The sequence below is a fragment of the Lissotriton vulgaris genome, chromosome 10, assembly GCF_964263255.1.
Source record: "Lissotriton vulgaris chromosome 10, aLisVul1.2, whole genome shotgun sequence".
Taxonomy (NCBI): domain Eukaryota; kingdom Metazoa; phylum Chordata; class Amphibia; order Caudata; family Salamandridae; genus Lissotriton; species Lissotriton vulgaris.
The window spans coordinates 750,867,877-750,894,620 of NC_141698.1; the positions used below are offsets into that span (position 1 = coordinate 750,867,877).

The window sequence follows — 26,744 nt, forward strand, 5'->3', positions numbered from 1 at the left end:
GATTGAAGGAACTGGCGAGTACATGCACCCTCCCTGATGAAGACAATGAAGTGCGCGCCCAATTCATTCAGGGCTGTGCGTCCTTCAAACTTCGGGAGCGGGTTCTACAAGAGAACAACATGCCGATGAGAGACATCATTACGCTCGGCCTCTCCAAAGAACTGTTGAAGGCTAGAGCAGCACACATGGACCCCAACCTGCCGTCGCCGTCAAGACTGAGCCAGTGTGTGCCATGCGGCCCGATCCCCAAGAGTCACGCCCCAAGACCCCTCGACAAGTGAACGCCAATCCCGCTTAGTCGTCTCGCAACCGCCCATGTAGATGGTGCGGTGGCCCTACACCCCACGACGGAGCATGCCCTGTGCAGGTCAAGACCTGCAGCGCATGTGGGAAAGTTAACCATTTTTCAAAAGTGTGCAGGTCCACACCGAGGAAGAGACAAGGCGGTCCGCCCAGGAGAGTGCGGACAGTTGAACCATCCCCAGACAGCCCTACCAGCAGCGATATGGACGACGACGACGTGGATGCTGCCACTGCAATGTAATGTAATATAAAGACAATTTTGTATAGCCCAACTATCACTCCAAGGAGCATCTTGGCGCTGGGGACCAGAAAGGATGACAGGAACTGATCAACTGCTCTTATTAATGCTGAACACTCTCTCGGCCGCTCAGCCTGCCGCACCTATGTGCACTGTCAAGGTACAGGACCAAGCGGTGGCTGCCCTCATCGACACAGGGGCCACGATTAACCTCATGGCAGCCAGCGTGTATCAGACCCCGTCGAACCCTCCAGCGCTTCACTCCACCAGAATGCAGGTCTACGCCTACGGCACCAGACGGCCACTCCGACTGTGTGGAGTATTCCAAGCTGGTCTATCCCACGACGCAGCCCACCAGCAAGCCAAGACATATGTCTCACAAGAGGGTTCAGGATTTCTGCAAAGTTGCAGAACAGCACAAGACCTCAGCCTCATTCACTTTGCGCTCACAGTCCATGCCAATGACCTAGACAACCTACTACAGGGTTTTGGAGATCTCTTCAATGGTATCGGATGTCTAAAAGGCCCCGCTATCCGCCTTCACATTGACCGGTCCGTTGCCCCTGTCGCACTCCTCCACCGGAGGATCGCCTTCCATCTTAGACCTTAAGTCGAAGCGGAGCTGCGCCTCCTGGAACGTGCTGGCATCATTGAGCAAGTACGCGGCCCCACCTCGTGGGTGTCGCCCATCGTCGTCGCCAAGAAACCGAAGCAGCCAGATGCCTACGCATCTGTGTGGACATGAGGTTTCCCAACCTCGCCATCAAGCGTGAGCGCCACTTGACTCCAACCGTTGACGACATCATCAGGGAGCTGTCGGGTTCAAAGTGGTTCTCGAAGATGGACCTTCGGTCAGGGTACCACCAGATTCCACTCCACTCGGACTCTCGTCCCATCACGACGTTCTCCACCCACGCTGGGCTCTGGCGGTACACACGCCTCAACTTTGGGATATCAAGTGCAGCTAAAGTGTTCCAGAACATCGTCCAGAACGTCCTGCAAGGGGTGAGTGGTGTCCTAAACGTCAGTGACGACATCCTTGTGCACGCACCCACCCTGGAAGAGCACATCCAGCGCCTCCACTCAGTATTCTCCCACTTCCAGGACAGTGGCCTCACCCTCCATCGCGAGAAGTGCGAATCTCTCCATAGAGACATCAGCTTCTTTGGATACGGGTTCCCCGACAAGGTCAAGGACATCCAAAACGCCCCAGCACCATCCTCAGTGACCGGAGTCCGCAGTTTTTTAGGGATGGTCACGTATTGCGGACGCTTCATCAAGAACCTTTCGGAGCTGACAGGGCCCCTACGAGACCTCACCAAGTCCACCACGCCATGGGTGTGGGGAGCAGAACAAGAGGAGGCGTTTAACAAAACCAAGGCTGCCCTATCAGCCGACACGACACTGGCGTACTTAGACCCTCGGCACGAGTCTCAGCTGGTGGTAGACGCCAGCCCGACTGGCCTAGGAGCAGTGTTGGCCCAACAGCAAGCCTGTGGCGAATGGGTCCTAGATGCCTATACCAGCAGAACCCTCACACCCACGGAGCAGCACTATTCATAAATTGAGAAAGAGGCCATAGCTATCTTGTGGGGGTGCCGCCAAGAACAATCAAGACGCCTCAAGGCTGAGAAGGGCAGAAGACAGCCCTATTGCAGTGGGTGACCAAGTGTTGGTGCGTGATCGCCACCCCGGCAAAAAGTTCAGAATGCTGTTTGAAATAACTCCATGGACAGTGACCGAAGTAAAAGGTACCATGGTTACAGCCTGTCGAGGTGGTGAACCGGTGACCAGGAATGTGTCGTTCTTCAAGAGAGTCCCCATGGACTACTTCGAAGGGCTCCCCGAGCTCAATGAGACGGACGCAGCAGAACCGAGTCCCCAGCAAGATTTGGAATGCGGAAGCAACTATCACCCAGCCCAGAGCGAAGAAGATGAAGACCAGGCCACCCTAGAGCCCGAGGAGTTTGTCACACCAGCGAGTACTGAACAGCCCGGAGGCGCCCGAGGTGACTGACCTTGCGATCCTACCTCCGACACCCTCCGCCAGGGACAGTCAAGGCCGGTACAACCTACGGCCCCATCCGCGACCGACCCAAAAGTACCAAGATTTTGTTGCCTGCTGTCGACCCCTGTGAGCTGACCGGTGATGAGTCGCGGCGAGCCAAGTAAGACTGTTCCATTTACTTTTCCTGATGTAAGAGACTGGTGCCAGTTTGTGTTACTTGTTTACAGACTTTGTTCATTCTATTGTGTTTGCTATTATGGGTAAAGGAGGAATGTAATGTTGTCCACCAGTGGACGAGCCCACCTCGCATGCAGTGTGAGGGGGGCAGGAGCAAACGACCCCTAGAGCGTACCTCAATTAGACCAGCCCAGCGTCTGCTCGGCCGGTGCGTGTTGCAGTTAATAAATAGCCCAGGGTGCTGGGCGTGGTTTTCAGTAAGGTACTAGCCACTAAGTTTACCACACGTGTGCCGAGTCTATTCATTTGGGGCATGCAGTCTGGGACTTTACATCCTCCTTCTCTTCCTGTGTTACTCTCTGTCACCTGCCTAGCCAGTTACACTCACCTGTGTACTTCTTCCGATTGCCTCCTCACACCTGTGCCCTCCATTGTTGCTTCTCTGCCGCCCCACCCCTCCCCATGGAGATTTTGGCTGCCTTTCTCTCGTTTCCTTCTACACATTCTTCTGAAGAAATTGAGCACCCGCTGCCTCACGGAAACCCAACATGGCCGCCACGGGTTGTATTCTTCCTGCAACCCTCAGAGGAGTGCAAGTGCGGCAGCGCGAAGCTCAACTGAACCTGTAGCCTGAGAGAGGCGTCTCAGCTTTGCACCTGAATTTACCTCAGAATCTGTTTTTCCAAAACTCCTCCCCTTATCTCCGCCTTTTAAAAAAAGGCTAGAAGTTGGTACGATGGGGGAATCGCACTACCAAATGTAGAACTCTACTACTGGGCGGCACATCTAAAGCAGATTAATTTTTGGTTACATGCCCCGCAAACTGAACCTACGTACCTTGCTGACAGACACTCTTTGGAAGGCAGGGGACTGCTGGGTGATCTATACAGCCCCCGTCCACCTTCAGACTTGATAGGCCCAACGCAGCACTCTGTGCAGCTTTGGTACCGGGCCAACAGGTGACTCAAATGTTTGAGAACCATCACCCAAATGACATCACAGTGGGATTCAAGCAGGCTGCGTTTCCTCCGAAATAGTAATGGATTCCAGGCCGGGGATAACATTGGTATTTCAGTGGTAGGAGATTTATGGAAGAAAGGTAAGGTGGTAGACTTCGCCCATCTACAAACACAATATGTCACAAACAGAGATATTTAGATACCTTCAAGTTAGGCATGCGCTTCAATCGGCTATACCGGCTGGCACTGTCCTTGGGGAATCCACTCCTCCCGAGGATTGGCTCTTGACCGAACACATGCAGGAAAGGGCCACTTCCCTCACATACAGAAAGCTAGTTAATAACCTCCCGGACGTTACAACCACCCTGAAACAACACTGGTCTGAGGAGGTGGGCCCACTTGATGACTCTGAATGGCAGGAGGCCCTTGCCTCTCCACGTGAAGCGGCGATCCCCTCTAGACTAAAACTGATCCAACTCAAAATATTGCATCGTACGTACTATACCAGACCACTCCTACACAAGATAGGAAGAGCTGTGCATAAATTCTGCCTACGTAATTGCGGGGAAGAGGGGACTTTTTTCCACACTATCTGGGAGTGTAGGTTCATATCAATGTACTGGGCAGCAGTGATGCGCACGATTTCTCAAACAATAGGCATCTCCCTGCTGCCGGAGCCTCGGCGATGCTTACTAAATGTATGGGAGCCAAATGACTTGAACCACCGGCAGCAGGACTGGGTGAGGTTGGGCATGCTGATGGCAAAACGCAATGTCGCCAGGCTTTGGGGCTCTGCAGTGTCACCGACATTACATAGTTGGTGTAAAGATATGGATGGGGCGATGGTAGCGGAGAAGGCTGTATATATCCATCGTGGTTGCCCAAGCAAATGGGGTAAGATATGGGGTGAGTGGAACACGTTCAGGGGTAACAGCTGCGATCCACCATGCTCCGATGGGGACAATAAGGAGCTAGACTAATGATAACTACTTGGATGTATAGCTAATGAAGCGATGTGTTTACAATGTCATGTTTAATACCTGTGATTTCAAATTGAATGTAATTGCGAAAGGCCCGCTATTGTGTTTCTATACCTGATGTAACAGTCCTATGCAGAACTGTCCTAATTGCTGTGTTGTTACAAAATAAAAAACAATTAAAAAAAAAAAGGCTGGGGTGCACACCTGAGGAATACTTTTTCCCTTTTGACCATACATTTTGTCATTTGTCAGGAGCTGCGAATATTCTGCTTGTGAAGAGAAAGAAATTCCAGAGTCAAAGAACAGTTACTTATGACAAGTATCTATCATTTCCAGAGCTGTATCTACCAGTTGACAAATAAGAGGTGGAATTGGGTTGAAAGATCGCGAAGCACAAGTAAGGAGAATTTTCCCAGAGGTCATATGTATATTTATTGCTAAATTGTCTTAAAACGTTAAAAAAAGGGAGATGAACTCTCTCTCAAACCTCCCTCGACAATTCAGAGCAAAAGACTTATATCATTTATTTGAAATCTTAACACTCATAAAAATATAATGGACTATTACTTCTGACCTACCAATAAGAGAGGGGCTAGTCCTTGAAGCTTCAATAGGTATTGTGATTAGTGTTTTCAGAGAAATTTACATATAAACTCTGTAATTGCATGTATTAGAATTGTGAGTAAGACAGAGTGAGAACTGTGGTTTTTGCTTGTCAATTAGTCTTTTAGGTATTGTCATGTATGAATAATCTTCAGAGAGGAGTATCGAAGACACTATCAGAGACTTCAAGGCAGTCTCTCTTCTCTTTTCTACAAAATCCCCTTCCCCCTGATGAATCTTTCATGTAGAAGTCTATTAAGATTAATTGAGATCATTTGCTTGGGGGTGCTGGGAAACGTTCTTCTTCTCCTGTGGAATCGTTGGCACCAGGTTAGTGTTCTGGCACTCCCACATTTCGCCTCCATGTTCATTTATCCCGCTTCCACTCTTACCTGTGCTGCTTTCCCATCTGTTTGCCCCCTCCCCTGTGTTACTTTTGCTACCCTGTTTCTCTGTTCTCCCCCTGCTCATTTTTAAAGACAATAAATGCTATTGCGCTTTTTTTGTTTTTAGTTGCCAATCCAACTCAGATTGGTAGTTAAAAAGGAAAAAGTGTAACGCCTTTTGGAGGACGAGCAGGCGTTGTGGGCACACATACCAAAAAATACAAGTGGCCACATCCAAGACTTCTTTCTTTTTTTTTTACTTTAGCCATGCTGCGCAGTATTGGACGTGTAGTGGAGCATGGCTAAAAACCATTGGCTGTTATTATTTAATCGTTCCACTTCTAGGGGGTGCAATACATGTACAATCTGCAGCTTGTAAATCCAGGGAGACGGCTGGTGCAGGTAAAAGCGGTGAAGCGGGGAAGGGGGAGAGTCGACATATAATGATGAGGGAAAGTAACATTTTTAACAAAGAAAACCACTTACCTTGCGCTCGCAACATCGTTGAGTCAATGATGCGGCGAGTGCAAGGTAAGTGGTTTTCTTTATTTTTTGCTTTACTTTCCCTCGTCGTCATATGTCGACTCTCCTTTCCCCCGCACTCTTACCGGCTCAGGGCTGCTTCCATTCTCACGGGTGGTAGTTTGTTTATTAGATTCCTGCTTTTTATTCCCTTGTCTTATCCCTTTTGTTTGTCATAGCTAATGCATTTTCTCCCAGTCTGCTAGATTCTTTTCCTTGCTTATGTGCCCTTTCTCAATGATTCTTTTGCAGTCTCTAGTCTCCTTGCAATTACACTCTCTAGTTTGATACAGTTGATAGAATCCATGTTGTTGTCCTGTCCAGTTTCTTCCATGATTGTTCCTTGAATGCCCTGCTCCTAATTATTTGCTTAATATTTTAGGTTCTTTTCTAGTACTTTCTCTCTGTACTCCTCCTGGGCTCTTGTGTCTGTGTGCTATTTTGTCCTCACCTGTGAATAAGTGTATTCATTTTGTAAAGGGGCTGCCTCCCAGTATCCAGGAGGCAATTCCTCTCCTTTCCTTTGTCCTGTGTTACATGTAGTCTTGAGGGCCCTCAGTGTGACATTTCTATTTCCGTAGGAATAGACACTGTGTCTCCTGCTGGACCCAAAAGGGCTTGTATTGGGTATTAAACTACAATTCTTGAAGGTGCCCTAGGGTCCAGATATAGGATCGCATCTGTTGCCTTCTTTCTATGGGGTTTGCAGCGTGACTATCGGGGAAAGTAGTCTGCACAGAGACATGTGCATTCCCTGTAGCTGTGGGGAGTGTTACCTGTTTACGAATCTAGCTGTAACCAAGTGTGTTTGTCCATTATTTACCTGTTTCTTCATATTAGGGTTGGTTTTCCTGCTCCATGCTGTTCCTATGCTTTACCTTGTTTGTATATGCTCATTCCTGGTGTATTTCTTTGCCTGTGCCTTGAGGGCTGCTCTGCCCAGAGCCCAGGATATTGGCAAAGCTAATAGGTCACAATAACAAGACTTACTGACTTTGCCAATGCTTGCTTTGTACTGTTAATGTTTAGGGATTACTTTTAATTTCAGAGGCAACCCATATCCTACTATAGCAATTTTTTTTATTATAAGTTATGTTAATTCACTTCATGAAATATGCTGATGTATTCATGATATTGCTCAATGTAACTGCTGCCTGGAACCTGAGACCTTAAAACAACAGTAATTCAATTGACATAGCTGCTATGGAACCTGCAAGACAACCATTTTTAAAAACATTTTTGTGGGAGCTTTATATAGCGCGAACTTGACCCAAAGCTATCAGAGCGCTTTACATGAGCACCAGCTGTGTTACAGACGGACACATTCCTTTTGTTAGGCACGGGGAGATTAAGTAATTTGCCCAGACACAGGATGTTGAGCGCCCCTGTTGAGACTCGAACCAGGATCCCCAGCTTTGAGGTTGACCGCTCTAGCTGTTAGGCCACTTCCTCTCCTCCCTGTCTCCCAGTTGTTTGGCTGTCTGAGTGTACAAGATATGTCTAAAGTGGGTGGAACAAATCAAACACAGGGAGATGATGAAAGGAGCGCTGAAACTTTTCAGACGCTTTCCCCTAGTCACAGATCTGGGTTGAATCCATCATCCTTCTTTAGCTCACTCTGCCACTCCAGTTAGGACCCAGCCATATGCAAATCAGTCTTGACCCTGTCACTTATGGGAACAGTCCAGCCCGAACTGCCAAGCCAGGTCTTCCCATGGACCAGAAACAAGCATTCTGGGACCGGTTTCGGGGTAACACCCCTCATCAGCCAGGCTAGCTTGAATCCAGTTGCAAAGTGAGAAAGGGACCCACGTCTGGGCATACCCTACCAACTTAGGGCGAACAAAGCAAACACAAGGAAATGATTGATGCAGTGAGGACACCTTTCAGACACTCACCTCCAGTCACAGATCAGGGTTGAATCCATCATCGTTCTTGAGCTCACTCTGCCACCCCATTTCAGACACAGCTATATGCAAATCAGTCTTGACCCTGTTCCTTATGAGAACAGTCCAGGCCGAACTGCCAAGCCAAGTCTTCCTTGGACCGAAACAAGCATCCTGGGATCGGTAAAGTGGGGCTCACACTACTTTCTAAGACCTCTCATTGTGAGATCAGTGTAACATTGCATTGCTCTCTCATGCCTCTTCAAACTCATCAGTCACATTATACATTTTTTACTTCATAGCAAATAGCTAGATGGGAAAATTAAAGGAAGTGGAAGGCAAAAATGAAAGAAAGTACTTTATATATACTGACACTCCATGTTAAATTGCATATTCAGATTATTTAAAATGCCTTTTATTCTTACAGCTTTCCTGATAATTTGTTGGAGGAAATGTGCTAGAAATGTAACACTTGACCACATATTTCAAAAATAATATTGAGGAATGAACACATTCACACCACAAATGCTACTTCAGAAGCTTAGACTTGCTCGACCTGAAATGAGTTTTGGAAGGTTTCACTGGTGCTTTTTCAGAAGCAGCTGTAAACCCTAAAGACTTTTTAACTAGTTCCTCATGGAAAGGCACTGACATTAGAAAAAGTACAGGATAAAGGCCAATACTCTGCCTAAATGCCACGCTGTAACAGAGTTATGGATGCTGCTGGTATGCTGTGCCATTAATGTATGCAAAATAAGTATTGTTGATTTGCACGAATTACGACAATTCAAAAGGCTAGGCTGTACAAAGTTTGGTTGAACTGTTTCCACGGCCAGTCAACAACACCAAAAAATTGTAATCACTTAAAAGATGGTATATTTTTGCGAACCTGGGGCAGAATTGTGTAGAATGTACAGCTAGCTAGCTGTTGGGCTATTTTCAATGCGGTGTTGCAGCACAATTAGCAACAATGGTGCCAAACCTGACCAATACTAGATACAGTGTATATAATCTCGTCCTAGAATTGAAAATAAATGGAGTGATGTTATAACTGAGGTAAACTTTTCTCTCACTATTTCAGTTAAATCAGTTAACATTGAGATACTGCTTTCGAAAACCTAATATAACTGAATTTAGCTAACTGGCATTCAGTTCTGTAAATGTTACTTCAAACATTACTCATTAGTACAAAATAGCTGGTAATAATTAGAGGTGGTGGACTTTTTTTCTAAGAAACTTATCGCCCAGTACATTCTTGTCAGTTTTTCTCTTGTCAGAGCGTCTTTTCTTCTTCGAGACGTAGATCCTGAACACTGAACATTGTACAATAATATTGAGGACAATATATCAAAAGGTAAGTATGTATAGACTTTCTATACTTAACACCACATCTGTGTAATTATATATATATATATATATATATATATATATATATATATATATATATATATATATATATATATATATATATGCATACATACATACATATGTAGTCAAGGTACATTGATGTGATGTTAAGAATAGTAAATCTATTCTTCCCTATATACACTTACCTTTCAATAGGTTGTTTCTCATTATTTTGCCTATGTATTAGTGTCCCACAATATTCCTGTACTTGATAATCCTGTGTTAACGTAAGCGGCCATGTTGTTCTAATTGTCTTTTCAGAAGACGCTGCATGACACTAATACCTTCCACATGGACCCAAAGAAAACACTGTATCTCCCTCCCCTAAAGTCCAAAGCATCATCTCTCCCTCCCACCTCCACTCAGTGCAGAGCTATCCATGTTGCCACCATATGTGGCGTTTGCAAAAGCAGTCCAATGTGCAATACACTTAGTTCTCTTGACACCCATCAAAGAGCACAAACACACCATGAGACAAGTTTTCTTGCCTTACACATACACAGTAGTTTAAAAACAATGGTGAACCAGGCCCCTTTTAGACAGTCACTCAGCATACTGCAAATGGAAAATTAGGTTCAGCACAATTTGCTTGGTCTCACAGATCAACACATGAATTCATTGTTGGCTTCAGCATGAAAAGAAATGATACATTTTTCAGAAAAGGCCTGTTCCATTTATATGCCTACAGATGTTTCATACTCCGACCCTGTGCAATGATGTAATCTTCGCAATTCTGTCGGCCATATATCAAAATGCCATGCTCTAATTTCGTATAAATTCACTGCTGTTTTCTATTTATCCAGCATGGACATCCTTTCTACATGGGTCTCTGAAGTGATGCAAGATGCAGTTTAGATGAAAGGAGGACCTGAGTCGCATATATACCACATGATATTTTTTGAGTGGGGGTGCAGCTTACCTGTGTCAGGAGGTCCATTTCCCCCAGTAGGTTGCTGAACATTTCATCGATGTCATCACATGTTTGCTCCATCTGATGATGATAAAAAGAAAACATCAATTAAAGAAAAATACATAATGTGGTTTGCTAAAAATCATAAAAGGTCCAGTGCAGTAGATGTATTTAAGTCCCTTTGCAGTCGCCATCCCTGCGATTCAAAGGCTCTGCAACCGCAAAATGCATTTTTTCAATGTATAAAAGCCACTACGAACTGGAAAAGTCTATCCTATCATATCGAATGAGGATGGCGCTTAAAAGAGTGCCCACCACCTATTGCTGTCTGGAAGGGTTAGTATCAATTGTTTGTGAGCACAATTGTGGCCAGAAACTATTAAGCAGTAACCGACCCCCAAGTTTGGGTGGTAACTGATGCGCACATGCTAAGCTGTCTCTACTTCCAATAATGACTTCCCAAATGGGAAGGAAACATTTGGGACAGAAAATGCATAGGAAGGCGTCTGCTGTCTGGTGCATGTCTTCATCCTTGCATCCACAGACAGTTACAGGGGTCCCAAATTGAGACTTGTGCAATTAATATTCATTAGACAGGCTGTTCCCTTCTGCGGTCATGTCCTCGTCCTTAATGTGACAGATGCAATTACAAATATTGAGAATATTCCTACAGGTCCATATCATACACTATGAAAGCAATGACTATGAATGTTGCCTTATTTCTGGTAAGAGAATGTGTTAATTATTTAAATATACTGTGTTTTTAGGTGTTATTACTTATTTGTATAAATACTGTGCAGTCAAAAGCATTGCACCTGATCCTGCTCGCAGCCCTGCCCACAGGCAGGTTCTGTGCATAACCTGCCACGGGACATGGCTGCAAGGCCTGGCCTATGGAAAGGCCTTTGCCCAACCCATTATGGACGGTTAACCCCTCCTACAAATTGCCTTCGGCGAGGCCCATCACCTGCTAAGGGTGGAACATGGATTTCTGCCTGCAGCTAGGGTCTGCACCCAAGCACCCAAGTCACCTGTGGATGGACAATACCTACACTGCACAGCCTTCTGCCTAGTGCAGTAGGGATACCCTTCCATTTGCTGGCCTTCTGCCAGACATGGCGCTCGACAATATGTGGGCACCCATCCCCCACTGCAAATGTCCTTTGGTCACTCTCTGCAAGCGTCAGCCACACAGCCAAAATAAGCAGCCAACACCTACTGTGCAACACCATTGAGCGGCCATGCAGATCCTGGGGTCCTTTTTCCATTATTGTTTATTATTTCGGGGGGGATTTACATTTAACCAAGTTGTGACCAGCCATTCAAAGAGTCTGGGGTCTGTGGACCGGGCTTTGAGTTTGCAGACCCTATATAGATGATAGGATGAACCTCTCCATCATCCAATCAGGGCTCAATATTTTTCAAAATTTGTTTAGCACCTTCCCTGCGGCGGCTATTCTGCCGCAGTGCTAACGGTCGCGCGGGGGGGGGGGGGGGGATGGCGCGCGGCTCACCTGCGCGGGCGACAGAACCGTTCCGTCACGGCTCGCTGGTGAGCTGTGCTTGTGACGGAACGGTTCCGTCACGGCCCCGCCCGCTTAATGAAACGTGCCGCGCAGGCGCGAAATCAGCACCGCGCAGGCGCGGCGAGCGGGCCGTGACGGAACCGTTCCGTCATGAGCACAGCCCGCCCAAGGGGCGTGACGGAACGGTTCCGTCAATAGCGTTGAAGGTGTTAAGAACATCCACAGAGTAACCTTCCATATATTTTTAACTTTTTAACCCTTTCAAGTTCATGGCAAAATGATAATTAAATGCAAATTACTTGACGTCCGCGGAAGAGATTTACACCATCCAGCAAAAGAAGCTCTTTGAGGAAAGTCCTACCCTCATGCAAAGTTTGGTGTAATCCTGTTCAGGGTGTTTTTTCTGTAGTAGAAAGTGAAGATCACTATGGGAATTCAAATGGGGATTAAAACTAGAAAAGTCACTTTTTGACCGTCCCCCTTATTTTTAATCCCTCCCCTTTGACAGATATGTGTGAAACTTGCTTGCCGTATTGAACCCAATGTACATGAACTTAAAAAAGAATGTTGAGCAGTATCGACAAAGAGCTGTATGTTATAAGGAAGAAAGAAGAAAATGCCTTATCAATGGAAACTCTGACCTAACCATAACTTTACAGTTTCTAATGTCAACTCTTTGTGTTCAGGAAAAGAAACTGAATTTTGTTACTTGAAGCACATCTTGCAGTAACCCTGTGCTCAGCAGATTGCTGTAAGGGATTCCTCTCCTAGGGCCATATAAGAGTAAGGCACGCTTTCCTTGTTTGCACCACGACACACCTTTCAAAAGGTGCGCCGGATACAAACAAGGAAAGTGCGTTGGATTAGAACGAATGTGCTGGCTTCAGGGCAGCTGTGAACTCGTGCAGAGCATTCAAGTGAAACATGAAGCAGCTGCTTCAAAGCTGCTCCCTGTGTCACTGTGCAGACAGCAACCGCCTGCACTTTTCAGGGTGATAAGAGATCAGCTTGCAGGTGGCGGGTGCAGTGAATGACTGTACCCGCCTGCAGGGGGATGTCTGAGGGGTCCATGGGACCCTGTTTCTCCCCCTAGAGGGCTGGCTTTAGGAGGGGCACTGAAAGTATGCTACCTTTTTTGTGGCTTAAAGGCATGTTTGCTTCTGCACCCACGTCGGTAATACGGTGCAGGCTCAGTGGCAAAGTGATTACGTAATTTTCATGGGGCCACGCCCCATGAAAATGAGAGAACGGTGTCTCATGATAGAGGCCCAACATGGGCACCATGTATGCAGGTGATATAAATCATTTTGGCCTCACTCAATTAGATCTCCAAAGAACCCTGAGAGTGCTGCACAACTATGGAGAAAATATTTTTTTATGATAAATATAACAAAAAGGAAAAATTTAGCTTTTGTACGGCAAAGAAAAGAGGGCAGGAAAAAAATTGTTATTTGGGCAAGGAAAAGCGGGAAAAGATAAAGAAATATGTCTTTTTAAGCAGAACCTTCTCCAGCAATTTAAGTGAGAAGTTTCACTTTACAAATTAGAGCAATAAAGCTCCTAGTCACATGAGCTCTCTTAAGCTCTTCACAACTCGATGGGGAGTGGGTAGTTTAATCATTTACTACAATTCTACAAAATTAAAATCCCTTCCAAATTAAGCTATGCTGTAGAACATCTACAAATCGCAAATTGGTGTGGTGTTGCGCTCTAGTCTACGAGCGTGAACGTGATGACGCGTCACGCCGTAGGCGAGAGCGGAACTGGCGCGCATACGCAGAGACACGAAAGGGAGAGCGGGAATCCCGATATCGGCAGTTGGTGACCGGAGCTCTATCGCTAAAGACGCTCGGCGCTCTATATGATTGTATAGCTGGCAAATCAGAATAAAAGCATTCTAAGCATACCGTGGCTCATGTGCTGTGTTGGTGCAGAAAGGAAGAACATTATAATTGGTCACTCCTTAATGCTTATGAAGGGAAGATTTGAAATGCATTTTGCAGTCTAAACTCTGTGATCCCAGTGCAATTTCTTAGATTTGTAGTTCACATGCTAACACTCTTGCTAACGTACTCCAATGGGTGTTCAATCTCCTGCATGCACCGCGTTAATCTCTCAGGGCTCTCCTCAGGAAAGATCTTGTCAAGCTATCGAGTGATCATATGGCTTTTAAGAGAAATTTAAAAAGAGCCTTAGGCCCTGATTGTGAGTTGGGCGGTTAATACGGTCCCGTACCTAAACCCCTGTTTACACAATGGACAAAATTGTGAGTTTGGATTTATTTAATGCATCTGATAATTATCGGAAGTGTTAAATAACCCAACATTCATTAAATGTAACAGGGGAAAATATTAACGGTATTTGCCGTACTATGCGGATTTTGGTGTGTTAAACACCAAAGTGCCCATGTTATTCCACAATAATTTATAATAGGTTCTATTTATCGCATCTGATAAATAATGAACCCCAGGGTATCAGTATTTACCAGGTGCAATAAATAGCACCTTTACTTGTAATCAAACCCCTAGAGTATTTTAATTGTAATATGGATGTTCTTAGATTATGGACCCCCTGGCATTTTGAGCTTATGCCTTGGAACTCAGACTTCACATTTAGTTATTCTCTAGATGTAGCGAACTGCTCTTCACTGAAAATATACAACAGCGTATGCACTTATATTCAATTTGGCCAGGCAAGACCTTATCTTTTCTTTCAAACGTACCATAATGTCACACGTTTCATTTTGATTTTTCGCACACGGAACTTACATCTTATTACCTTGATGATGAGATGGAGATGTAACTCTTCTTATTCTCCCCTCTGTAATTTTTGTCAAGTAAGAATGCAAAATGTGTTTAATGCCCTGCATCTGTGCCCAGCATTAACAGAGCCAATATTTAATTCCAACGATAAATGACTATAATATGGATACACACCTAGATCTGATTCAATTACTTAGGAACCCGCCAAAAGGCACGAGGGAGATAGCAGATGTACTGGAAGAAGCATCAGTCTTTCACATACATGCTCAGTCTCAGAGATCCTGGTGGGGAGGCGCAGTGGAAGAAACGTCCATGTTGAAACACGGTCAACTAAAGGTGCCATATGTTGTGAGATTACAGTATATAACCATTATACACAGCTTTCAAGAACCTTTGCGGTGTATAATGGTTTCCCATCAAAATCATATACAACAGATGAATACACTGTATTGCAATATTTACTCCGTGCTTCATACCCATAATTAAGATGAATCTCTTTACTGTATGGCGAACTTGCAACACCGTAGGTGAGTATGTGGTTTAAGGTGTGCTGTCCTTGGATGTGTGCCCATATGAGCAGTGTATTGGCGTCATGCGTGAGGGACAGGGAAGTGCTCTTATCTTGGTTTGGAATGAAGTGCCTAGTGGTGTGATAGACCTAAGCGTGTGGGAGACAGACACACAGGTTCATGGTTGTAATAGACTGCTTCTATGAATTGCTTAGCAGATCCCTGTTTGTTTCCGATTTATGTTTTCCAGATACGTTTTTTACGTGCTGCAGAAGAAGAGTGATCACGTGAGGTATTGTGGTAGTGGGTTTAGGCTAAAGGGGCGGTAGAGTGGCTGGAGATCTGCTTAGTTACGTTATGGTCGACCTTTAGACGATTACTAGTAAGGCAGAGAATATTTTGGTTCGGGACCTAACTTTTCACCAGTTAGGTGTGTCAGATCTTTGCATGTAGTTCCTGCTTAATTGGAACTGAGAGCCTAGATAAAGTACTGTCACAATAATGTCAAGTGGAAAAGGCATGTCATATAGGGGTGATGCTTTGTTGGATTAATATGCCCGAGCCATTTTTAGTATGGAGACTGGGCAAATAACAAACTGCTGCAGAAGATTGTAGGTGTTAAGGTACAAGGTGAAACAAGGAGCAGAGTGGTTGTGTCTTAAGTTCCAGTGGGAGTGCCTGATGTGTTCTTCTCTGAATGGTGGTTATTGGTTGCTAGCCCAGGTGGCTATCTGAATGCGGTGGCCCTGATGGGAACGGGCCCAGCACTCTGGTGAATTATCTCAGCAGCAGCCTAATTTTTACCTCACTTCTTAATTTCAGGTGTGCCTGTATATTCTGTATTTGGTTGACAAAAAGGTCGAGAGTCTCGTCACCTGGCATGAGAAGGCAGATCAGCCTATGGACCTTTTTCTGTAATTAGGGATAGCAATCCATTGAGCTAATACTGAATGGAGCGTTCTGTTTTGTGGTTGTGTCCCCAGTTCTAGTGGGAGTGGCTGACTTGTTGTCTACGTGGTGGTTGTTAGCTGTTAGTCCATGTGGGCTTCTGAATACTGTGGCCAAGGTCTTAATAGCAATGGTCACATCAGTCTGGTGTATTATGTCAGGAGCAAAAGGGTGTGGATGGATATCAGTGCAAAAAACTTGAAAGCGATGCCGGTTTTATAAAGCAAAATAAGCAAATCTGGCTAGGGGTTGAGAAGGAACAGAGAGATTTGTGGGAGCAAGAGCTCCAGAGCTGCTAAGACAACCAAAACACCTCAGCCAGGGTCAAGGTCTAAAAGAAGAGTTTAAAAGAGGAGGCGAAGAAGAGGAGCAACATAATTTGGCACCTTCTAATTCCTGTGTCCCCCAACAAAAATGATATATTTCAAGCATTTTAACCCTGGATTTCTAAGCATCATGGCTGAGTGAGTTGACAGTTGTAACATTAAGGTCACAAATTTGAATCCGAGTCTTCCTTTGCTGCTCAAGGAAACTGAATTGCATCAATAGGGTTAAAGTAATTTGATATTTAGACTACGTAGAAATTCCAGGAATCCAGTACAAAGCACAATACAAATGAGTAATTATGAGGACGTGTAAAATTAAAATTTTAAAGGTTGAAAGCCCAAACATTATAAGGAATAAAATACCCCCTAACTTTACATTCATAAGGATACTGCAAGTCACTTCAGAGTTCCATGACCTAATAAAGGCATTCCCTTATGCTGTGATACCCCCACATGGTCAAGGAAGCATTGTCCTGCAAACAATACTCTCCAGCCTTCTCACTTCACCAAAGTTTGCAAATATACCTCCTGTGAAGTTATAACCAGTTAAATACTCAATATAGGTTCCAGCACAACAACCAGTCAGCATACTAAAATTGCATTCATGCTGGTCAATATGGGCAACTTTCATGCTGATTCAGAATGCATGAACTATCGGTAAGAATTGCTTTAAGGGACTTTCACTTTTCAAATTGAACGCTGGAGGCAGAATATTCTGTACGGTGCTACACTATGCTGGATTACCCACGAAACTTGTACTGGTTAATGGGTACAACTAGTAATTCTGTTATACACCTTTAGACGAGCAGCAGTTTGCCTCTCCCATTGAGGCTGTGCCAAAAACTAGAAACATACACCCAAGTGCTTTCAATATAGTCCAGACCACAATCAAGTCACGTCTTAGATTTCACATTATAACAACAATATCTTTGACAACAAAGCTCGAAGGCAAGCTGGGAAAATAAAGCTTTTTAAATGTCTCCATTGATTTTTTTTCCTTTGGTATTTTGGGGCTGCTTTGCCTCCGATCTTGCATGTCAGAAAATTCAGAATGCATGAAAGACATTAAAAAGTAGCTAAAGGCAAACAATTACCAGCAGCTGTGCACGGAAGCTTGGATTAATGGCGGTGCCTTTTCAGTGCTACTGCGAAATTGAATTTTTCCAAAAAGAATTTTCAAAAGCGATGTAGTTTGAGATTGGAGGAACTTGTTGGTCAAATTGTGGAAATTGCTCAGGGCTATGTCTGAATGGTAAATGGCACAGTATGTAGTTGCTTTCCGACTGACGTAATAAGGGATTGAGAACAAGTGAGTAAGATTTCGATCCCACTCATCCCTGAATTTAAAACACAATTAAACTGAAATGATTTACCTATTAGTTGCCAACTTCCCTCCATATTGTTTTTTAAAACTTTTATACTCTCATAAATTACGATTGTTAGTCCACCTAAAAGCCTCTTTTACTTTTTTGACGTTGTACTGTGGCAAATTTTATGCTTATCCGGTGGTTTTGCAGACAGTACACTAACTTTCAAATGTGTACCTAAGAATACAAGCCCCATACCATCTATGCAAATCAAACAATAACAAAATAATCCAAAGACCTTGCATGATTTTGGACATTTTGTAAAGTTTGGCAGACAAGATATTCCTAGACAGAAGCGGCTGCCCTATAACAAGCGCCTTAAGCTATAATGCACCTGTAAAACAGTGGACGGGATCTCGGGCATGTTTGTGAAGGAATATCCCATCCTGGCTCTTGTAATACAGTCAACGAGATGTCAGAAACGTCTGTGTCAGAGTATCATCCTTGCCAAATGCGAAATAAGGCCGTAAATCTTGAACTACTAAAGACTTACCTCTTGGGGGCCTGATTTAGAGTGTGTTGGATGGGTTACTCTGATTCAAGCATGGTAGATATCCCTTTCACCATGTTACAAGTGCATTATATCCGTCATCAGTTGTAAAACGGCAGATGGGATACATGCCATGTTTAGGCCCTCAGTTTTCTCCAAACCTTTTCCAGGGATCCAGATCATTAAGGAGCCGGATGGAAATGTTCCACAAATTCCACTCAACAGTGTTGGTCACACATGACACTCAACAAGCTGCTTAGAACTCTTTACTATTTGATTTGAGTTATTGGATAATTATGCATGCTCACCATAGAGTCTGTTTGACAGGTACCACAGATTATTGTTGGCATTGTACCTAGAACTCACTAAGCACTTTGTATATAAAGCCACTTACATTGAACTGCTCTCTGTGTCCAGCATCTACCTGAAACTCAATCCGCCCAAGACATAATTCCAGCACTTGGAACTTGCTACCCCTAAGCATCAGGAAAATGCCTAACCTCCTTACTTTTAGAAACCTTCTCACAATGCAACTCTTGTACCACTGCCTGAACTAATCCTCAATATACTCCTTTGCTATATAATATATTTTTATGACACTATATGCATTATAAATTACTTGCCTTTTTCACTCCTTTGTACTCTTCTGCTTAGTTGCATCTATTTCCTTAGCTCTATTTATTCTAATATGAGTTACATGTAAAGCCACCTAATACCTAGTGGCGCAGGAATGCATATAGGAATATATGTATGTGGTATTTGTATAGTGCATGCAAAGTCAAGAGTCAGCAGAGCATCGTACAGGGTCAGAGGCAAAGATACAGTCCAAAGCTGAAAGGCGAGTGAGCTGGGCATTGAAAGGGGACTGTCACTGTGTTGTGATGTAGTCTTCTTTGAAGAGGTGCCTCTTCTAATCTTTCCTATAATGAAGCTCGGTTTGAGTAATTTCTGATGTTTTTGATCCTTGGGGCATAGATTGAGAAGGCCTGTTGATCTTTTTATATTTTGCACTTTTTCATGCCCAAACCAGTGTCCTGGCTGTGAGTGTGACATGAATCACCGTAGATGGTGATCTTTTGAGCCAGATAGGCATAGTCGTGAAGGTTTTGTATATGATAGAGCTGATCTGTAAGATTTTATGGGACAGTGTTCCACCAAGGTGGGGGTTAATTGGTCATCTTTATTCAGGCTCTTAAGGGGGTAGGTTTTGGTATGTAGATGCCCTTAAGGGTGGCAGTGTAGAGTCTGAAAGAAAATGACCAGAAGTTACTACCAGATTGGAGAGAACAAGGCTTGGGCGGCTGTTCGGAAGTCGCTTTTAGTAGCCGAAAGGGCTGGTACATAGCTGCCTGGTTTTATTGGTAACCTGCTTTTTGCAGATTAAATTGATGATCTGATTGATTCAAAGTGACTAGGTATTTGGTGGAGGTTGGCGTTGAATGTGTTCAGGTTCATTTTGCTGAACCAGATTTGGACTAGTTGTGTGTTTTTCTTACTGACTAGCAGGAATTCCTTTTTGGAGGAGCTGAGGGGCATATTACCAAGCAATAGCGATAATTATCGCTATTGCTTGGTTAGAGACAAAAATTTACCGCTGAGCTGCGGCGATTTTTATCGCAGATAAACCTTGGTATTACAAAGGTTTATCGCAAATGCGATAAAAATCGGCCGCTATGCATGAATATCGCTGAAAAGTCCGCGATGTTCATGCATTACCAAGCTAATGCTCTTAGCCATGTTATCCACCTCCCATTGGATAACATGGCTAAGAACTGCTCAGGGCAGGTGTTAGCTTTTGGAGATATTCGCGCTTAGCGCAAATATCTCCATAAGTTGGTAATAAGAGATAGCGATGTTAGTGACTGTTTCCAGTCGCTAACATCTTGGCAGGCCCACTTTGCATGTCATTAGTGATAAAGATCACTGACATGCAAAGTGGGGCCCAAGATGGTCGCTATCTCCTACTAGCTGTCGCTAACTGGTGTTAGCGACAGCTAGGTAATAGGGAGATAATTTTATCTCAGTTTTCTTGGCTTTTAAAGCCAAAAAAGCAGAGATAAACCCCCTTGATAATATGCCCCTGAGTTTCGAAATGGTGATGGCATCCTGGACTGGATGAGGTGCATGCAGTGCATGAGATAATGGATGTCTGGAGTAGAGAAGACTTTCAAGTAGATTTTGGTGTCATTAGTGTAGTAGTAAATATTGATGCTACTGTTGATAATTAGGGATAATCGGGGATCCATCCAGAGGATGAAGGTGATCTATGATAATACGGTGCCCTGGAGATTTTCTGGGAACTGGAGGTACCCATGTGAATGGACTGATGGTGGTTACCAGTGAATTTTAGAATTTAAAAAGAGAGTCCACTTCTCTATGCATCTAACCTCTTCAACTTGGCTACTCTCAATAAAAGTGTTCGAGGGCCTTTACCTTTGTCATTGTTTCACCATCATTGACCCGTGCTTTATTTAAAGGGGGGGGGTTAATTCTTATTTGCCAGCAGAATTATGTCCTCATCTGGTATTCAGTTATTCCCCATTCCCAAGCTCCGCCACCCAAGACCTGAAGGCTATGCATTTTTGGTTGTCGAAGTGAAGGCATGGAATAGTTTTCATTTTCGAAAAAACTGGCCTGTACACCGGGTTATGTGTGTATTTCCTAAATTCTATCACACATTGTTACTTGATAGATTGACTACCACCATGATATGTGAATTTATAAAATTTCTTTTTTATTTCTCTTTTTGTCTCTTTCACAGATGATATAAAAAAGTGTTTTTCTTTTTGTTTTTACAGTTTATACAATTTTTTTTAAGCTAAGAAGATTATTTTTATATATACATAAATATACATATAATCACAACAATTTCTGATACATGATCTGATACATGTGACAACAATTGATTTTTATCGCTCAATACAAAACCGAATCCAACGCGTTTCGGCGAGAGGCCTTCATCAGGAGTTCTGTATTTTCAATTGATGATTAGGTACTGTAAGATGGGAGCACGCAGCAGTTGAGTTCCAAGTAAGTAGGGATAATGCTAACTATTTTTATCGAGTGGGAATTTCTGCAATTCTGCCATTCGCATTTTTGTGTTGGCAGCAAGCAGAGGCTATGATAGTCTCGCTCCGTACAGGCTTTGAGGCAACCATCATGAGCGCGATTAAATCTCTAGCGCATCATGTAATGGACTCTATTACATGTAGAGGTAAACCTCACATTACGGCACATCGTCCTTTGTTTTTGTCTTTGATATAGAGAGGACTCCATCGCTACTATTGATTAGTGCCATCCCAGTAAAGGAAATAACTACAGAAACCCCCTTAATCTTTGAGAAGGGACACCAATAAGATGCTGACTTTTGAAGGTAAATATAGTTACATGACACTTACATACTTTAGCAGCTGGCTTTACAGCATATCTATCTAGCTCCGGCAGCAATTGTAAATTGCTTTTTGTTGCAGCACTCATCATTGCTCCAATGAGTCATACTTAGCTGTCCGTCTTAGCCCTTGAATACGTCTACTGCACATACAAGTAGGTGTTACTGCAATTAACTTTCTCTAAAGAACTGTTTAGGTTTTTAGCAATTTACAATAATAAGATCCCTGCATGTCATCCTGTTTTTGGCAGCTATTACCACCAGTTGACAGCTCCTAGTGTCACGGATACATTGTTTATCAAATTATACTGAACATGACGTGGACTTGAGTCTTTTGAAAACTCGTGTCAGATTAAACTGTCTAAACAGGTACATTTGACCTATCTAGAGATCACTATCTTAGCAAGCACACAGAAAGTCCACACAGGCACTTATGTTAGCTTTTAATCTCTTTTGCAATAGATTTCAACTCTATTCCAGACCTCCGTTCTTCTAACATTCAGACACTGCTCGCGTATACTAGCAAGACGCTCATGGTATGCCTTATTATATATAATCCTTATGAATCTTGCTTCCACTAGTATAGGCATCTACTCTGATCACAATCTGCAGACATTTAAACTCATATCAAATAGAGAGCAAATATAGACAAATGCACTGAAGATGAACAGATGATTACAAAAGGAATGATGTATGAAATGTAAATAAAAGTGTATATATGTAAATAAAGTATGTAAAAATGTAGATATATAATTTTGTATAGATGGAGTTTGTAGGTTTATAGGGCAGAGAGCCATCGGCACCAGGAGAGGGTGTTCATGAATCAGTCATATAAACAAGAATGTTAGTTAAATAAAAATATAATAACTGTCACATGTTGTTCAGGATAGATTGTTTTTTATTTATTAATTGCATATTTTCTACTATTATAGTACCTAATCATCAATTGAAAATACAGAACTCCTGATGAAGGTCACTCGCCGAAACGCGTTGGATTCGGTTTTGTATTGAGTGGTAAAAATCAATTGTTGTCACATGTATCAGATCATGTATCAGAAATTTTTGTGATTATATGTATATTTATGTATATATAAAAATAATCTTCTTAGCTTAAAAAAATTGTACAAACTGTAAAAACAAAAAGAAAAACACTTTTTTATATCATCTGTGAAAGAGACAAAAAGAGAAATAAAAAAGAAATTTTATAAATTCACATATCATGGTGGTAGTCAATCTATCAAGTAACAATGTGTGATAGAATTTAGGAAATACACACATAACCCGGTGTACAGGCCAGTTTTTTCAGAAGTGTAATATCCCTACTAGGGTTCATCCGTTTAGGTAGGGGCCTCTTTCTTTTCCAAAACAATAGTTTTCATTTTCTCCTTTGGACTATGAAGGAGACAAGCATATTTCTCAAACTGTTGAAAAGATATCTGTTTCCTGATATCTAGTTGGCCTTGGATTCTCCCCAACAATCCTACAGTGCCAGCACACCCTGTTTCTGGAATAGCAGTGAGCTCTATAAATATTCAAAACAATTAACCAATCAATCAGGATGTTGATGGGGAATCCCATCTAGACTTAAGTGTGTGGATTAGAGTGAGATGGTCAGCAGGTTCAAAGGCAGCTCAGAAGTCCAGCACTATCAGGAGGTAGTGGTAATCTTGAACTGTGGCCAGAAGGTCATTGTCTATGATTTGTAAGTTAGTTGTTATTGTGCTGAAGTGTAATCTGAAGCCTAATTGGCAATCACACAGGAGATGGTTGGAGTTGATATGATCTTGAAGCTGTGCATAGACAGTATTGTTGATGATCTTGCTCATGAAGTCTTCAGTGTCTAGCACGGTCGTGATCTAGAGTGGAGGATCTGTATTTAAGTGCTTCTGGAATGTTGTGGCTTGTAACCCGAGCTCACGCCCACTCACATCCACCTCTGGGAATTACTGTCTGCCCCTTCCTTCTCTTGCTCAGGACATTGTCTTTCAAGACATTGTCTACGCTGCCCTGGATTGTGGCTGTCATATGTGTGCTGCCCAGTTGTGCCCCCTCCATCACCAACACTACCAATTCTGTCCTCATGTTTGCACCCCAAACCCTTTGACACATCTGAGTCACAGGCTAAAGCAGAATTCAAGAATTTACTGCAGGATTTGAGGATCCTGGGATTTGATGATTTGTCACAGGATTAGCGGATCTGATGCAGGATATGAGGATCTTCCAGTCTATGAAAACCACACCCAGGATGGGGACTGGTGCTTGGCTTTCCCTTTCCTCCCTGTTGATGAGATGAAGTGTATGCTAGGGCTCTGCTCTTCATCTGTGTTCCTTTGCATGGCTTCAGTTCTTCATTTGTGTTCCTGGCTGTCTATTCAAGAATCTCTTCAAGCCAGATGTTGAGAAAATCTTCTCAGAATTATTCTGTGTTTGGCACTTCTTGAAATTCCTTCTGCAGATTCACTTTCCATTCCTCCTTGGAATTAGTGAAACTCTTCAAGCACTTTCTTCAGAGGACTTAGTTTTGTGATAGCTAGGGAGCGTCTGTTATTACTTTTTTGGTTTGTGAGACTCTTGTTAGACACCTGTATTGTCCTCTACAACTATGCACTGGAAATCTGTCATGTGTCAAAATTGTGCTGTAACAACTTCCCCTTGTACCTCAGCAGTGGTATATGCAGATGCTGTGTGAACCTTTGTGTCTGATTGGTGTCTTAGGTTGTGGAGAGCTTAATAACTGCCATAGAACATTGAAACAAGACCAGCTTTATGACCACAGTGAATCAGTTGCTAGAGTTAATGTTGTTTTTGTCTCATTTCTTGCTGACTATTACCATTGCTGTTAAATCCTCGTGAATGCAAACAAATGCATATTCAAAGCTGAAGTAGTAGCAGAGAGTAACAGAAGTCTTGAACTCTTGTTAGCATGAAACGCTGTCATTTGTGAGACACTGCAGAAAATCTGAGAGAATCTCCATCTGATGAGCGAAGCTGTGTAACTACTAACTGACAATGTCTCTTGTGTGCCTTCTCTCCCTGTCCACTTTTCGCCTCTTCACCATCACTGACGAGTTCAGTCTTGAACACATTCAGCACTGCCAACAGGGAAGAAGTCTTGTGAGTTCGACATCTTTCCGAGAGCACTATCCACAGCTACAGGTGAGTGGAGACTTGAGTCTGACATGGGGCAATATCCTGTGTAAAGAAGGTGGTGATGATGGTGAGCAAGGGTAAGAAAGCTTCCCCATAGAGATCTTTGATGAAGGATGAGTGTAAGGCATCATCTTCAGGGAAGGAAACTTTGAGAAAGATTCGGACTTTGGTGAGGTCTGTGAGAGACAGGGGTTTGAAAGATGACAAAAGTGAGATGTTGCATGGTGGGTAGCTGTATAGGGAGAAGCAGGCTTGCTGTTGCAGATGTACTATTGAAACTTCTATATTTTTCGATAAAGAGGTCAATAGTATTTCACTTGTCTGCATAGAGAGCAATAGGGAAGTTAACCTTCCTGAGAGGCGCAGACAACATCACCGCAAAACACTCAGCGAATCATACAGCCAAAGGGGAAATGTGGGCCGCCATAGACTCACACCTTGGAACACACAAACCCCTGTAGACCAACATCACTCCACTGGTATACACCCCCCATGTCAAGCAATCATTAAGCAATGCCAATTGTCATTAATGCCAATGTCGACATACATAACTTTGCATTGAATCGTTTGTCCTGCCCCCGCATCACTACTGTACTGTGTTGTATTATACTTGTAAAAAAATTTCAATAAAATAACTTTGAAATAAAAAATAAATAAAAAAGTAGTGTGTTGATACAGAGCATGTTTGTCATATAGGACACTCTAGTTCTCTTGGCAACCTCATTAAAGATATTTGTATTGTACTTCACTTTCTCTCATGTAATAAGTTGTCTACAAGCTGCACAGAGGTCTTAAGTAGTGAAAGGTCCTTGGGAGCTTTGATTTTCTTCTATTTTCTTTACTGACTTCAGAGAGAGCAATTCCTGCTTGTAAGGTCTTTTATGTACTTAAGTACTGAAGGATTCAGCTTTCATTTGTGTTTTTTGGTTATTGATGGTGTGTTCACTTCGATTTTCAGAAAGTCATTGTAGAAGTGTGCTGGCTGTGGGTGTAGAGGTGGCAAGGCAAGAGATGGGTTTGAGCTTTAAATTGTCAATAGGGCAGTCCTTGAAGAAAGTGAAAATGTGGGTGATTAAAAAAATTCTATGTGATGGTAGATAGACCACTATCTAAAAAATCAAGAGACATCCACAAAATATGCAGGCTGTTGGTGTGAATCATGAAGTGCATGGCTCAGCTCATGTTGCTGGTCATACATTGGATCTGTTGCTTGTGCGCACCATGGAAACTTGTAACCTGTTACTGCAAGAAGAATCCAGATCAGATTTCTCTTATATATCTCTATACTGCACAAATCTGCTACAATGTCCTACCAGACTAGCAAGCCGCCACCTTACCGTATTTTAGCCAAAGAATATAGTGATCTCAGTGGTGTGAAATTTGAGGCAGCCTTCTTCTGGTCTGTCAACAGAAACTATCCAGGTATCCCTGACTACAAAGCCTTACTAGGAAATATCGACAGGAACATAATTACCACAGTAGGCAAGCATGCCCCACTCAAAAACAGACATCAAAGTTACCAATGAAAGGTATAAGGAGTCCTGGCTGACATGACATTAACCAAATGTGAATTATTATGCCAGTGGTGAAACCAGAAATGACACGCCCAAAACTCACTGCAAGGGCTATAGCAAGAGCTGCCATAGAGCCGTTATCAGAGCAAAAAAGGCATAACTCTCTAAATGAAGCGGTGATTCACAAACTAAACAAGGAGACCTTCAATATCTATTGAGTTGTCCTGTCAGAATGCAATGAAAACACCACGTGTGGACATCAACAGCACCGCTACCATCTTCTAATGCTCTTTGAGACTGATATCTCCCAAATCCAGGAATCCAGCTGCAGTAAATTAAAACCTTTTTGCTACTCTCGCAGCTTTTGGTTGCTGCACCACATTCT

General features: G+C 43.3%; 1 protein-coding gene across 2 annotated transcripts in view; it reads right to left on the bottom strand.

Annotated features, from left to right (window-relative positions):
• Positions 1 to 26,744, bottom strand: part of APBB1IP (amyloid beta precursor protein binding family B member 1 interacting protein) — an 880,024-nt gene that overhangs the window by 606,708 nt on the left and 246,572 nt on the right. For both annotated transcript variants that reach the window (XM_086941655.1, XM_086941656.1), the window contains one exon: positions 10,389 to 10,460. In XM_086941655.1, coding sequence (XP_086797781.1) covers positions 10,389 to 10,460 — 72 coding nt within the window. The remainder of the gene's footprint in view (positions 1 to 10,388; positions 10,461 to 26,744) is intronic.